The sequence below is a fragment of the Eschscholzia californica genome, unplaced genomic scaffold (assembly GCF_041429995.1).
Source record: "Eschscholzia californica isolate CP2 unplaced genomic scaffold, dmEscCali1.0.p SCAF_6, whole genome shotgun sequence".
NCBI classification, from domain to species: Eukaryota; Viridiplantae; Streptophyta; class Magnoliopsida; order Ranunculales; family Papaveraceae; genus Eschscholzia; species Eschscholzia californica.
In genome coordinates, this window is record NW_028238483.1 from 35,853,525 (window position 1) to 35,869,800 (window position 16,276).

General features: G+C 36.8%; 1 protein-coding gene across 1 annotated transcript; it reads right to left on the reverse strand.

Moving 5' to 3' along the window:
- Positions 1-84: 84 nt before the first annotated feature.
- Positions 85-6,811, reverse strand: LOC147534160 (putative receptor-like protein kinase At5g18500). Its single transcript, XM_086647172.1, has 8 exons — positions 5,796-6,811; positions 4,566-5,252; positions 4,369-4,473; positions 3,611-3,733; positions 3,359-3,529; positions 3,119-3,248; positions 755-967; positions 85-512 (listed from the first exon to the last, which is right to left on the reverse strand). Exons 2-8 carry the CDS (start codon positions 5,225-5,227, stop codon positions 387-389), a joined length of 1,530 nt encoding a protein of 509 aa, XP_086503298.1. The 5' UTR covers positions 5,228-5,252; positions 5,796-6,811; the 3' UTR covers positions 85-386.
- Between the last annotated feature and the right edge of the window lie 9,465 nt (positions 6,812-16,276).

Consider the following 16,276-nt stretch of genomic DNA (forward strand, 5'->3'; position numbering starts at 1 on the left):
AAACACTGAACTCCAACCTCTCACCAATGCGAGATTGTATATAACAATATTTTCTTTTATCCAACGGAAGGAAGAAAAACAATATCTAATCAATGATCTCATGGAACTAAAAAAAAAACTGTACATCAACTGCTAGGGTTCTTCAGAGAATCACCACTTTCCAGTTTTTCACACACAACATTAACTCCCCCAAATCTAGAAGAAGAAAAAGAAAGAAACAATAAAAATCCAAACATGAAATATCCTCGCTCTACCCCCAAGTACCTGACAACTAGATCGATCGTATATGGCAGCAAGACCCAAGAATGCAGGTCAAAAGAATGTAAAAGTTAACGTTCGATTTATGTATATATAGGTATTTCTTCTCAAACAAGGTCCTCTGTTAACTATTTCTGGTTGTGCCTTCTGTTATCCGGCCTTGAATCGTTACTTTCACTTTTGTCAGTGTCAGAATTTTCCTTCTGAGACTCTACCTCTGTGCTACTAGCTTGGCTCCTTCGATGCCTTCGATCCTGAGAAAAAAAAAAAGTATGTAGGTTTACTCGAAAGAACAACCAAGTGATGATCTCATAATCCACCTCTTTCAAGTTATAAAATTTCATATGTTCAGACAGGTGCTTTCGTCGTATTCTATAGAGTAAATCATCAATTGGAAAAGAAAGCTTATGTTTTTAATTTGCATTGGCATCTCAGGGGTATGTATATGATTTCCAATGATCTGAAATTTGCTTAAGAAAAAGGCTAGAAGCCAAACCTCTCGAGGTATGGGATATTCCTCTGATTCAAGCATGCGGGCAACTTGGCTCATCTTTGGTCTCTTGTCTGAGTCTGGATCAACACACCTCAAAGCAGTCAAAAGAGCTCGTTTGAGGGCCCTTGTCGATGGTTTTGTCTCAATCAATGGATCCACGACCTCTTCAGAGCGTCTACTACCTACCATCATTTTCAGCCAGTCCACCATATTTACCTGCATTACCATCAAAATATGAAACGGCAAAAAAATGTCAGAATTTATTGAAAAATTAATTATTACCTCTGAGGAGACTGGGAAACACAAATTGCAAAAAAATGAAATAAAAATGCACACACACACATAGTATTGCTTTGGAGTCATCTTAAATATCAAAAAAGGTCTTCAATTTCATGACAAACAAAAAGCCAATTGGAATGGGGATGGCTACTCTTCATAACTGGAGGAATACTTACGAGTGTAACAATATTCAACTTTTTTTCAAACCTTTATCCTTCATAGTTTTTTATTTTTAAAAGTCTTTTTCCCGTTTGCAACTCAATTAATGAAGGATGAAACTCAATTTCTTTTCGAAAAACCTCTTCTGACTTGGGAGTTCCACCTAAATGGAGATCCCAAGAACTGTATTTAGTGGAGCCCAATTCAAAGACATCTCGACGAGCTCCATTAATTGAAGTTCAGTGAAGTTCACGAATTTGACTTGGAACTTGTTAGAAGTATTTCTTCTAATAAATTGAGATGTACTCGAGGAGGAAATTGCAAATGGATATTCTTCTAAACAAAAGGTATTTGGGGTCAGATCTTGGGGAAGTACAGCATATATGGACTCACATGCGTATAGCTATCTAAAAGCATTTAAGTCATACAATGGGTTAACACGTTAAACCTAGAGGTATCAAAAACTATGGACTAAATGTGTAGTTTAATTAAGTAATTTCTAATTTGATGAGAGGCCAAATTAGAAATAAAGGAAAGAAGTAACAACTACTTGTAGGAGTGATGGTCCCAATTTGAGCTACTCATCAATCTCTCTTATTTTGTCCCATCACCAAAAGAGAGATAGGAACTAGATGAATAACCAAATGGAAGATCATGCAACCCCATAAAATCGAAGACAATGGATATTGATCAAGGTACACTTTCGTCTTATCTTATCTCTCTGAATCTATTGGAGAATATGTTTATATTTTGGTTTCATTTGACATGTTAGAAGCATAAATAGATTTTGTTTATCATGTACAAGGATTAAATCCAACAAGTAGTATCTGAGTCGCTGCATTCCTTCTTCGTTTAAAGGTAAAAGGAAAGAGACTTTGTTGGATTTAATCGTTCACTCACAATAAACAAACCTAATCATGTAAATAATGTGCTTGTATGATGGAATCAAATCAAAATACAAAATACAAATATATTCTCCATTAGATTCAAAGAGATAAAATAAAGCGGAACTGTACCTTGATCAATAGCTATGCGGTTTTAAGGGGTTCTTCTCCTTACTACATCTCTTTTAATGAAGGGATATCATAAAATAAGAAAATTTGGAAGATTGAGAAGTAGCCCAAATGGGGACCATGACCCCTATAAGTGGTTGTTACACTATACTTTATCTCTAATTTGGTCACTCATCAAATTAGAAATTACTTATCTATCTCTACACATTTTGACCACTATAATATGACGTAACCATGCTTTAAGATAGCCATACACATATGTGTGTCCTTATATGTTAAATCTTTTTTTCAACAATCTCCCACTTAGGCATATATATTATCCTAAAATATATACGTCCTTATGAGCTTAAAATTTTCTATGATATATGAGGTATCCTAAACAATCTCATTCACTGATCATACTATATAGGAGTAAACGAACTTCTGTTGCATCTAGCATAACTAAATCCATCATAGCAAAAAAAAGTTCTATTGAGTTTACACTCCAAAAGTAGTCCTCCTACTGTGGAGAAGAACTCTCCTTATAAGTGGTGCCCATAACAAAAGCATCAAATCTCTAACAATAACAATTCAATATGACCATTAGGATCAAGTTACTATGTTCTCTATGTTCTCACCACTAGAGAAACTTGATGTCCAATTGGCTGAAGTTTATGAGGGCTCCCTAGTACAAGGGTAGACAATTTTTTTCCAAGACATCAAACAGCCTAGCAAACAAATGGCTTTGGAATAGTTCCTACTAGAACTAAATGTGCCAAAAGGCTTAAAATTCTGAAAAAATGGAAATAAAATAGGGTTATTTACGACAGATTTGACCTGTAATACAACAACCAGATTTATCGTATATCTTATAAACTCCTCTTTTCAGTTGGAAATTGGTGGTATTGTACTAACAATGAATTTATCTCTAACATACCTCATTGGCAGGACGTCCATAATCCACAGGATCCCTTCCAGTGATCGCTTCCAAGACAACCACTCCAAAGCTATAAACATCACTTTTCTCGTTCAAAAGGCCTGTATTTGCATATTCTGGTGCAACATATCTGCAAAAATAAGATCAAATAATTGCCTTTTATACAATTGTTCATCTCTCGCAGATTCAAAATCTAAAAGGTCAAAAGAAGGATATTGTTTTTTTTTATAGATTCTTTACCCGAAAGTTCCCATAACTCGAGTAGTGATATGGCTTTTCCCAGCACCAAGCAATTTAGCAAGACCAAAATCAGATACCTTAGAATTAAAGTTATCATCAATCAATATATTGCTGGATTTGATGTCCCTGTGCACAACTTTTGGTTCAATTGCCTCGTGCAGATAGGCGAGCCTGAAACAAAACAAACCATGTTTATCAGACTCATATGAAAAATCTAAGCAAAAAATATTAATGTCATATTAATAAACTTACGCCTTAGCTGTGCCCAAGAGAACCTTCATACGAGCCTCCCAAGTAAGATACCCATGTTGACGCATAGCTCCATGAAGCCACTGCTCTAAGTTCCCATTGTTGACATACTCATAAACCAACATCCTGAATAGCATTTTTTTTGGAAGGTGAATCAGTGATGCTAAAGCCTAGAATTCAGACCCCCACTACAAGATTAGAGGTCATATTTCATAAACAAATTTTTTATTCAAGATATAGACGCATTGTTAGGACAATCCCAAATGGAGAAAGGGAAATTTAATGACCAGCTACATAATATCTAGGGCCTCTCCAATCTTTTTTCAATTGGTTTTGAGTTGGACGTCAACAAACTTAATATGGTATGAAACTTGATAGGCCCAACGGCCTCACGTTTTCCATGTCACCAACAAAAAGACAAATGTTAGGCTCAAACGAGCACACCAAATGTGACGGGACATATAAGCATGGTTCCAAATGGACAAACAAAAGTCTCCTGACCCCGGACCAACTATATATCCAGCATCTCCCCCTCATTGTCAATTGGTTTTAATTTGGATGCCCACAAACTTAATATGAGATGTGTTACGATGAATAAAGAATCTATCACTCTACACCATGAATATAGCAATTCCCACAACTACGAGCCAGAAACATAGAATTTGGATCTGGGATCGCGAGAACAATCAATTAGAAGAATCCCATAAGATAATGATAAAGGGTACATAATGATCCAATAGAAAGGGTTACAAGTTGTATACCTGTGAGTGCCTTCAACACAGTATCCGAGAAGTCGAACTAAATTTTTGTGGCGCACGTGCCCAATAGCCTCAACTTCCACTCTGAATTCTTTTTCTGCTTGACCCCTATAAGAAAATAAGTGCACAAACTTTGTCAAAACAAGTTACTGGTAGCAAGAAAATTTATCAGTCATAAGACAATGACTTTTTGAACTTACAGATTGTTGAGGAGCTTCTTGACTGCTACTGGATTCCCATTGATTAGAGTGCCACGATAAACGACTCCATAACCACCCTCTCCGAGGACATTATCTTTGGCGAACCGGTTCGTTGCTAGCTCCAAATCTCTCAAGGTGAACCAATGACCCCAGCCAAGGTGAGAGAATTCAGGCAATCCACTTAGAGGTGAAGGGGCGGTTATAGGATGAGAAGACGAAGGCTTGTAAACGGCGAAAGTCCCAGAACCTCCTTCTTCCCCAGATTGGGAACCTCCGCCATCTCTCTCTAAATGATTAAATGAACCAGATTGGCTTCCATTATCAACAGTGTTTACTTTACCAGCACCCAAGGGGAGCAGAGCTTTATCTGAGCCCTTATCGCTTGATTTGTCGTGAATAGTGAGAATCCCGTCATTTGAACCATATTCATCCGTTGTTACGTGGTCCACCTTTACTTCTTTGATTTCCTTTGAAACAGGCGGGATTAGGCTAAGGGGAAGATCGGGAGCTCTTCTTGTCTTCTTTCGCGAAATAAGACATACCCATAGCACAGAGAGAATGATAACAATAGATAAACCAACACAAATACCAATTAAAACCCAAACTTTGAGACCAAAAAGACCTGTTTTCTTGGATAACTCGGCATTAAGGTCAGTGGCCATCCTTCCCTTTTGTATCTTAACAAGCCTGTGAAACAATAAAACGAAAGATTAAAAACAATGTATATCAACTTAAATGACAAAACTATATATAACATATACTTTTCCAGATCGAATTATAGATCATTGAAACATAACTCTTTCCTTGTTATACGAAAGATACCACAGCTAAACAAAAATGAGCATTTTCCTCCAAAACCAACAAGAACATAAGGACATGATATTTACCAACTGTGGCATTTTTCATGTTCCAGATATGGATGAAAGTTGAAAAAGGAAACACAGAAACAAAAAACCTAACTAAACCAATCATATGTTTCTCTCTTTACCTATTTGTCACCTCAAATAGAGTTTTCAAAAACTTAATTCAACCATCATGGAGATTAATATATTTTAGCAGGCAAATAAAAAAAAGATTAGAACCAAATTAGAAGTCAACAGAAGTTCTTTCCTCATACCCAACAGAACAAGACACATTCCAACCTAATGTGATACAACAACAAAGATCTCATATACCAAAAGAAAAATTGAAGCAAAAAAAAAAAGAGTCTTTTTTCCATCTTCCTCATACCTGTATTGTATTTCACAGGAGTTACCACCACAGCCCAGATCTCTAAAATCCTTGCTTCAAAAATTCCTCTTTAGTCCAAAAAAAAAACCCTAACCCTAGATCTATAATCAAAGAAATTAGACAGCAACCCATGATGAAATAAATCCAACCCAACCCACCCAAACAAACCCCATTTCTCAGAAACACAAGATGAACAAACAAATTGGTGAGATTTCCTTTCTGGGTTTTCCAGTTGAGCTAAATGGGTATCTGAATCTAAGTTAAAATGGAGCTTTCTCACACCAAATTTCCTTCCCCTTGAAAACCCTAACCCCAAACTTTGACAACAAAACAAGTAATCCTCACCTGTAGCTAAAATGTTTTGATTAGAGTACTTGTACATAGAAATTTTCTTGGTGGGAAAGTGTGAGGATGGTGTCAAGGTTGTTAAGTAGAAATGGAGTTATCAGTAGGTGATGATGAAGAGAGAGAGAGAGAGAGAGAGAGAGAGATATATATAGACAGATGCTTTTCTCTTACTAACAGTAAAAGAAAAGCAAAGCAACTTGATTTTTCATTAAAATGAGTTGATGTCTTTGAAGGTGAGTAATAAAAATAATTAAGAAACTTTAATAGTCTTTAATTCTGTATTTAATTGAGTAGTTGTGTGTAGTGATAATGAATTATCAAAATAATGATAATTCTGAAGAATGTTAAATCTTTAAATTTGGATGGTCAAAAGTGACTTCAAATTTCCCACAATCACTACTAGTACAAGTCAGAATTCTGTGTATAATATAAAAAACAAAAAGTAAGAATTCTTTAAGTGAATAGTTTATATTTAATAATAATATTGTTTGATTTTATTTGAAAAGTAGTTTCTTTCTTCTCAACAGACTGGACGACAACAAGGTACTTCCATTGTCTTATTTTGTATTACCCTATGTCCTTATATTTATGTAGAGTCTAAAATTTTCACATGCCCACTCTTACTTCAAACCAGATGATCTGCACATGCCTTTTTGTAGTTCAGTTTTGACAGATCAAAGTTTTGAACATCATCAAATAGATCAAATTAAGTTGGTTGAAGCCACTCTGATGGTATTAGAACATCTCTAATGCAATATTGGATGTTATGTATTGGGTTATTTCTTCTTTGGCCTCTCTTCGACCAATTTTTTCTCCTAATTTTCATAAATTTAAAAGTAACTTTATTTTTTTTTAATTGTTAGTTAATTTTAACATTTTAATTTTAACATCTCTAATTTAAAAGTCCACCACCCTTTGGTGTAACGGTTGGACACCCCTCTTAAGACCATGAGGTCGTGGGATCGAGTCTCGGTGGAAGCAGTAGCCATCAAGATTTATCCTATGTAATGTAGGCTATGAATAATGTAATAATTTGTCGGGCTTTAGGCCTCTTCGTTGTCGGGCTTTAGGCCTCTTTCAGTCTCAATTTAAATTAGGCGGTTATCGTGCTCATTACATCTCTATAATGCATCAATGCCTTGTAACGACTAACGTAGACCGTAGTCGAATTCTCAAAAAAAAAAAAAAAAAAAAAAAAAAAAAAAAACATTTTATTTTTTATTTCTCTTGGTTTCCTTCCTGAAAAAAATCGTGTCATTTACCTCCTATCTGTCGCCAGAAATGGTCGCGGGCAGTTAGAACGAGCTACCTAACCCGGTGAAAACGGTGTAGTTCTCATTATAAAATTTTCTACTTCTTCTGTCTTTCTCTCAACCATTTTCTCTCTTTATTTTAAAAACGATCTCCCACATTTGTTCTGGATGACGAAAGGAAAGTTTTCCCCCACTTCGTCCTTGCGTTAACAATGATTGGGCGTCCTTCAGCAACAACAACAATGATTTGTTGTTGCAAAAATTAACACCAACTACAAATTGTAGTTGTCGTGAGGACGACGAAGTGGAAAACTTGTTATTCTTCCAGAGCGGCTAGAAACAGAAAGAAAGGTCAAAAGAATGTAATGAATTAGCACCATAACTGCAACTAAAAAGCAAAAAGTTTTTTATTCTTCCAACTCTGCTCCAATAATCATTACATTTACAAAACGTTGATATATCATGTTGTTGGATATTTTCAAAATACGGAAGGGGTACAATTCTTATTGGATGGATACATCCCTTTTCATGGACAATGTGAAGGGATGCACCCATTAGATGGTATACAGTGGAAAACTATAAATAAGTCACTTAACCAATCCACCAGTGAACATATATATCCAACGAATTCCTTCTCTCTCTATCTCTTGAGTTTCTCTTTTTATGAACAAATGTAAAAGTATTCTTGGGTTTTTCTATCATAGAAGTGATATAGTTAGCAAAACAACGAAATTCTATTTCTGTTTCTGTCTTGCTCTCATCTTTTACATCATATCAAGTGTGAAGGTTTATCTTGGGTATTTGTTTATACAAAGTTGTTTGTCGAATTCGAAGTCGGGTTTTTTCTTTGGCATTATCAGATTATTAATACAGAGTGTTCTTGGTCTTGGTCAAAGCGTACATACTTTGAACCAAGCAGTTGTTGAAAGGCTTCATCGTATCCTGAAGGCATAATTCCTGACCGGTTGTGTACTCGTGGTTTCATACCAGAAGGGAGCGAATTAGTGTCTAAAAGAATCGATATATCGAGCTTTGAAGTCTAGTGATCAACGTGATTTTATTCATCCATTAATTTCCACCTTCCATTTCAACTTAAACGCCATTTTTTTCAACACATGTATACAATATGAAATTATATGATGAACTTAATTAGCACCATAAAAACAATGATTAAGGTATCTTGAGAAACCTGCATTAAGATTTTTAAAGCTATCCCAAGACACTTGAAAACCGACTTACTTCTACCTTCACTTTAGTTATAGTATTAATGACATGAGATTAATTGTAGTGGTAACTACTTTTAGGAGAGTTCGATTCTCGAACCTCATGAGTTTAGGAGGTGGTCTCGTACTACTGTGCTATTGTGCACTCCTCAATAAAACGGGTGCTCTAATATTTTATGTCTTTCTAAAGACATCGCTAACTGTAACATACTTTAGGTATTTTTATATTGATAGTAAAATAAAAAAACATTAGAATATGTATAACTAGACGTAGCAATAAACAAATGTATATTTAACTAACCCAACTTGGACATCAATTAATTCTGAGGTTGTATTTGATGTCACATGGTTCTCTGAAAATTGAAAACAATTTATGAATTTACCGTTTCACACAAATATATTTTCAAGATTTTCATTCTTTGCGGTATCTATTTATATGTGGGTCATTATTGGCGTATCAAGAGAAAGAGAAGGAAATCTCCGACAGATCAAGAAATAGGAAATAAATCCTAAATAGATTTCCTGTATAAATTCTTTCTATGTTTGTAATATATACAAAACCCTAATGTAATACTATATATACAACTTATTAATAATACAAATTACCTTTTCAACTGCAATTGCTCTATGTTCTTGTTCCAATATTCACTGCAGGACATCTAATTTCACATGGTATCACGAGCCTAGGTCTTCTTTTTGAACGATATTATTATCTCCGGCAACTTATTGGTTCTTATTTCATCTCTTGACTCATTGCGTTGATCAGGTCAGCTTCCTTCCTCGATTTTTTTCTGTCTTCTCTATTATATAGTTTCAATTTCGATTCTTACCTCTCTGGTCTGATTCGATTTTATTCCCTGTTCAAAACCCTTATGCCTCAGACCTTACTGGTATGACTTTGGTGAAACCACACCCACGACCTATTTCGAGGTCTGTTTTTTTTTCCATCACTATAGTTTCTCGATCACCACTGCCGACAAAAGAACACCAACTTTTGTTAACTTTCTCCCAGAAACTCCAGTGCAATATCCAACCAACACACAGAAAGAAATCAAGAGACAGAGAGAAAGAGACAACACAACGGATTTAGATTGCGACGACCAGAAACTCATTAGTAATGGTTGTTGAATAAAACCCACTGTAGTCTTCATCTCTCTGTCCCATAGTTGCTGCCCCTTTTTATCCTCACACCACTGATTTTTATTAATCTATAGATTTGATCAATTGAATCCATTATTAACTATAGACCCAACCATAGATTTGAGTTTTTTTTAGGAGAAACATCTCTAACCACTGTAGAAGTTGATCCCTAACTAGGTTTTTCATTTGTGACTATTACATGAGACTTAGAAAGATGATCTTCTCCCATTACTGAACCCTAGAAATCAGAACTTAAACACACAAACAAAAAAAAAAAAAAAAAAAACTCATTAGCTTACTGTTGGCTTATTCCTTTTCTATTACTGTTTGGGTGCATTTATTTGATTTTTTGTTGGGCCTATCTATTCACACTTTGGTCCAACATTAAATTTTCAATACACACTTGTTGGTACATCTAGCCTGTTCTTATTACTTATTATTCGGATTTCACCACTTGGACTTATCCTGTGTGTGTTTGTAGATTAATTGCCTTCTTATTTCTCATTAATTATTTTAAATTAATTGTTTGATTCTCTGACTATCTGTACAGTCATGAACCCTGACACTACAATTCTCTCAGACACTAACGTCTCTGATGACTCTTCAGCGATGGAAACAAACGTCTCGGCCTTGGTCAATTCTGAGGCTTACTCTATTCATCCATCTGATAACCCAACTTCAGTGTTTTACTCACCAGCACTTTCTGGAGATGATTATGCCCAATGGGCTCACGGCATGACCATGGCCTTAGCTGCTAAGAATAAAGAAGGCTTTATCGATGGGTCTCTTCCAAAGCCCACAGACCCTACTGCAGCTACTTTATGGACACGTTGTGATGTTATGGTTAGAAACTGGATTCTGAATTCTGTGTGCCCTGAAATTCGGAAGAGTTGTATGCGATGCCCTACTGCTCTCTTGATTTGGAAATTTTTGAAGGAACACTATTCCCAATCGAATAACCCATACATGTTCCAAATTCGTAAGAACATTGCTTCACTTCGCCAAGGTAACTTGACTGTTACCTCTTACTTTTCCACAATGAAGTCTCTCTGGGATGAACATGACACAGTAATGCCTCCACACCCCTGTGTTTGTGGTGCTGGTAAGGGTATGCTTGAATATGTTAACAAAATTCGCATCATGGAATTTCTCGAAGGCCTTCATGATCGTTTTTCTGCTGTTCGAAGTAGTATTTTACTTCTAGACCCTTTACCCCCTTTTGGTAGGGTGTATAATTTGATTAAGCAAGAAGAGCAACAACAACACATAACTGCTGGTGCTCCCTTTGACTATTCGGCTCTCGCTGCCAAGGTGACTGCTTCCCAGTCACAACAGTCAGATTCTTCCAACCGGGGTAAGAAACCTCGCCCTTACTGCGAGGCTTGTGAACGACACGGACATACTATTGACCGTTGCCACAAAAATGTTGTTTGTGACCACTGTAAGAAAACTGGTCACCCCGTTGAACGGTGTTTCATTCTCCATGGTCGAGCTGATCGTTCTCAAGGTACTAAGCGATCTTTGGCGGTTTCTGGCGCGTCTACTTCGGGCTCTTCTCCTGCTCCAACTATCTCTAGAGAAGACTATGATAAAATCATGTCTCTTATTCATGGACCTTCTCCACCTCCTGCAACTACTCCCCTGACAGGTAAAATTAATTTAACACTTTCTAGTTCATGGATTGTTGATAGTGGTGCTTCTAACCACGTTTGTCCCTCATTGAGTGTTTTTACTTCTTATCAAACTGCTCCCCCTTCCCTTTATGTTCAAATACCCGATGGGAGCACCCTTTTAGTTCAACATGTGGGTAAAGTTATTTTCTCTGACTCTATCTACATCGACAATGTCTACCACATTCCAAGTTTTCAATTTAACTTGATTTCTGTTAGCCAATTAAGTAAATCTCTTAATTGTTCAGTCACTTTTAACCCCACTCGTTGTGTTTTTCAGGCACTTTCGACGAAACGGCTGATTGGTCAGGCTGATGAAGATGGGGGTCTCTATTACTTACGTAATACTTTTCCAGCACTTGCATTCAATAAGTCGCTCGACGTTTGGCACCGTCGCCTTGGACATCCTAGTTTAGGCCGTTTACGTTTTCTTTCCAAACGTTTTAATTATATTTCTATTCCTCATTCGGATAATTGTACTGTTTGCCCTATGGCAAAACAATCTAAATTACCTTTTAATAAAAGTAATTCTATTAGTACTTTTCCTTTTCAATTAGTACATGCTGATATTTGGGGACCTTTTCCTGTCCTATCACTTTCAAATAAACGTTATTTTCTCACTTTAGTTGATGATTATTCTCGTTACACTTGGACCTTCTTAATGCAATCTAAGTCTGAAACAAAGTCTTATTTAGATTTTTTCTTCAACTTCACAATTAAACAATATCGGAAATCTATCAAATCGATTTCTTCTGATTTGGGTCTCCCTAGCACGTGCCCTATTCAGACATTTCGTTCTGATAATGGAACTGAATTTCTTACAAAGGAACTTCAATCCTGGTTCCAATCAAATGGCATTATTCATCAACGCAGTTGTGTCTACACTCCTGAACAAAATGGCGTGGTCGAGCGCAAACATCGCCACTTACTCGATGTCGCTCGTGCCTTGCGTTTTCAAGCTAATCTCCCCCTTTCTTTTTGGGGTGAATGTCTCAAGACGGCTACGTATCTTATTAACAAGATGCCTACCCCGCTTCTTTCTCACAAATCTCCTCATGAGCTCTTATACGGTGCCCCACCGGACTATCAACTTCTTCGGGTGTTTGGTTGCTTATGTTTTGCCCACAACGTTCATGCTACAAACAAATTCGACCAACGAGCAAAACCAGGCATCTTTGTAGGCTATCCTGTCGGCAAAAAGGGCTACACAATTTATGATCTCGAGAGTAAGACTCTCTATGAATCACGACATGTTCGCTTCTTTGAGGATAAATTTCCCTATTCCACAGTCTCCCTTGATTCTTATGAATCCCAGAAATATACTCCATTCAATCTTCATATTGTGGATGATCACATTGAATATCCCCCTCCGACTTCTGCTTCACCTAACCCAGTCGTGCTTTCTCCGCCTTCTCCTGCAGGTTCCCCTGCAACTTCCCCTTTTAGCAGTGAAGCCCCAGATACACCTCCCTCGCCTACATCAATTTCAGCTGATTCTCCCACTCCTTCTAGGCAGGTGGATAATCTAGGCGATGATCCTGATATGCACTCTTCTACTTACCAGCAGTCTGACGCCTCACTTCCTTCCGCGCAGACTGATGACTCGCTTCCTCCCGAGCTACTCCCTTCTCGTCCTGTTCGGGATCGACACCCGCCGAGTTACTTGGCTGATTACATTCTTGCAAGTTCTGAATCTCACCCTTCACGGACTCCCTATCCATTAGTTGATTATCTCACTTTTGAGACCTTCAGCACCCCTCATCGGGCCTTCCTAACCTCCGTCATCACGACGGATGAACCTAAGTCTTACAAAATCGCTTCCGCTTCCCCTATCTGGCGTAACGCCATGTCTAAAGAAATTTCTGCACTCGAGACCAATAATACTTGGACTCTGACTCCCTTGCCTTCTGGCAAGAGACCTATTGGCTGCAAATGGGTCTACAAAATCAAGTATCGTTCTGACGGTTCTATCGAACGTCACAAAGCACGCCTCGTTGCAAAAGGTTTTACCCAAATAGAAGGCGTTGACTATCATGACACATTTGCCCCTGTAGCCAAAATGGTCACAGTCCGTGTCTTATTATCCCTTGCTTCCATTCAGGGATGGCCCCTGCTTCAATTAGACGTGAATAACGCTTTCTTACAGGGTGACTTAGACGAGGAGGTTTACATGACCATTCCCCCTGGTTTCAGTAAAAGCGGTGATAATCGCGTTTGTCGCTTGAACAAATCCCTTTATGGTCTGAAACAAGCCTCTCGTCAATGGTTCGCCAAATTCTCATCTGGCTTACAAGCTGAGGGCTTTGTTCCATCTTCCTCTGACCACTCACTTTTTTGTTATTTCCGTGGTTCAACTTCTATTTACATTCTTGTTTATGTTGATGACATCATCATCACCGGCAATGACCCTAAGGAAATTCATTTCCTTCGCCTCCGTCTTGAGAAACGTTTTTCTCTTAAAAATTTGGGGCGCCTTCAATATTTCCTTGGCCTTGAGGTTTCCCGGTCTCCCAAGGGTATTTTCCTATGTCAACGGAAGTACACCTTGGATATTATACGAGATTCTGGTCTCCTTGGTGCCAAACCTTGTTCATTCCCTATGGAACAACGCTTAAAATTTCTACCTACTGACGGCACCTCTTTGGATGACCCAACTCCTTTTCGTCGTCTCATAGGACGCCTTCTTTATGTTACTGTCACTCGTCCGGACATTGCTTTTTCAGTGAACTATTTAAGTCAGTTCATGCAGCACCCCCGCTCAGTTCATATGGATGCTGCTAATCGAGTTCTACGCTACCTTAAAGGTACTCTCAACTACGGGATTCTCCTATCTTCAGCTAGCACTCTGACCCTTTCGGGTTTTACCGACTCTGATTGGGCAAGTTGTCCCACTAGTCGTCGTTCTACAACTGGTTTTTTTACCATGCTTGGTAATAGTCCATTGTCGTGGCGTTCTAAGAAACAGCCGACGGTTTCCCGATCTTCTGCTGAGGCAGAATATCGTGCTCTTGCTTCTCTTACTGCGGAGCTCCAATGGTTGAAATACCTGTTTCAAGATCTCCGCATTTCTATTCCAGAACCATTTTCGGTTTTCTGTGACAATAAAGCGGCTATACACATTGCTGCCAACCCGGTCTTTCATGAACGCACCAAGCACATCGAGATCGATTGCCACTTTGTTCGTGAAAAGGTTACCTCGGGCCTCATTCAGACTCATTACATGCGCTCTGCTGATCAAGTAGCTGATATCTTCACCAAACCTCTTGGTTCTGATCAATTCCAACGACTTCTTTCCAAGTTGGGCTTGACTCAGATTTCTTCCCCTGCTCCAACTTGCGGGGGGGTATTGGCGTATCAAGAGAAAGAGAAGGAAATCTCCGACAGATCAAGAAATAGGAAATAAATCCTAAATAGATTTCCTGTATAAATTCTTTCTATGTTTGTAATATATACAAAACCCTAATGTAATACTATATATACAACTTATTAATAATACAAATTACCTTTTCAACTGCAATTGCTCTATGTTCTTGTTCCAATATTCACTGCAGGACATCTAATTTCACAGTCATGACTTTAAGGCGTAAAAAAAATGTTTACGTAAACATAAGATTTTGATCAATTAGATTTGACTAAAAAAATATCTAGACATAAAGATTTTGGTCAACTAGATATTTTTAAGATGATTCTCTTTTATTTTGTTGATCGAAAGAGTATGAGAAAACATGGATAAGAAAGAAGAGATAGATGAATCACTATTTTCCCGTTTAGAAAGTTGTTTGGGAAAATATGTTTATCTTATAAGATATCACTTAGACGCACTGGAAACTTATGTTTTAGCGAATTCTATTCTCTCGGAAAATGCGAATCAAACAAACCAAAGTGACTTGCATTTTGAATCTCAATGAAAAGTGATCTCAATATTCAAATCTTAGATATAGAAATTGGATATAACTTTTGATAGAAAAAAATATCAAAGATTACTACAGTTATAAAACAATACTCATTTTGAACATGTTTATTATATAATACATCACATATAATTAAGTAATACCTATTTATATAAATTATTTTACCAACTATAATAAGCTCCCGTAGTTTATAGTTTACTGCTCTATAAGTTCGAAACTGTGGAATTTCATTAGTAGAAATTAGTATAAGGATTAACTTATGGAAGTTCAAAGTATGCAATGGATAAAAATTTAAGAAACCGGCTTTCCTTTTGAACATACCGATTAAGAAAAACATCTCTTTGAGCGTATTTTGTGGCAATGCAATTTAACTTCTAAGTACCACGTTTGTAGTTCAACAAAAAAAAAAAAAGTACCACGTTTGTATCTATTTATTTATTTATTTTCTATTTTATCTAATTAGGTTAATTAACCTCTTCCTCAATTAAACAATTACTAATAGAACCCATTGGGAAGAATTAAAAAGAAAAAAAAGGACCATTTACGATAATAAAATTGTTTGATAACAATATAAACGACATATACATTTTAGCTAACTGGAGTGTAATATTCTTTAAATAAAATCGGCACATTCTCATTCTCATTCCTTTTATCTTAAAATAAGTTATTTGAACAAATCAACAACTCTCTTATAAATTAATTAATCCTATCAGTAATAAACTAAACTATACTCCTCCTAGATTAGGACCCTTTTGCCCTACATATTTAAGGCAAGAAGAAAATGTGTTTTTTCAAAATTAGTTAAGCTAATTAATTGCAGTTAAAGTACTTGTCATGGTGTGTTAGCTTGTAATTGTCTATCAATGAAAGGTTACCAATAATTTGGACTCTAAGTCTTGTCTAATATTTAATTTGTAGTTTTAGATTACTAATATT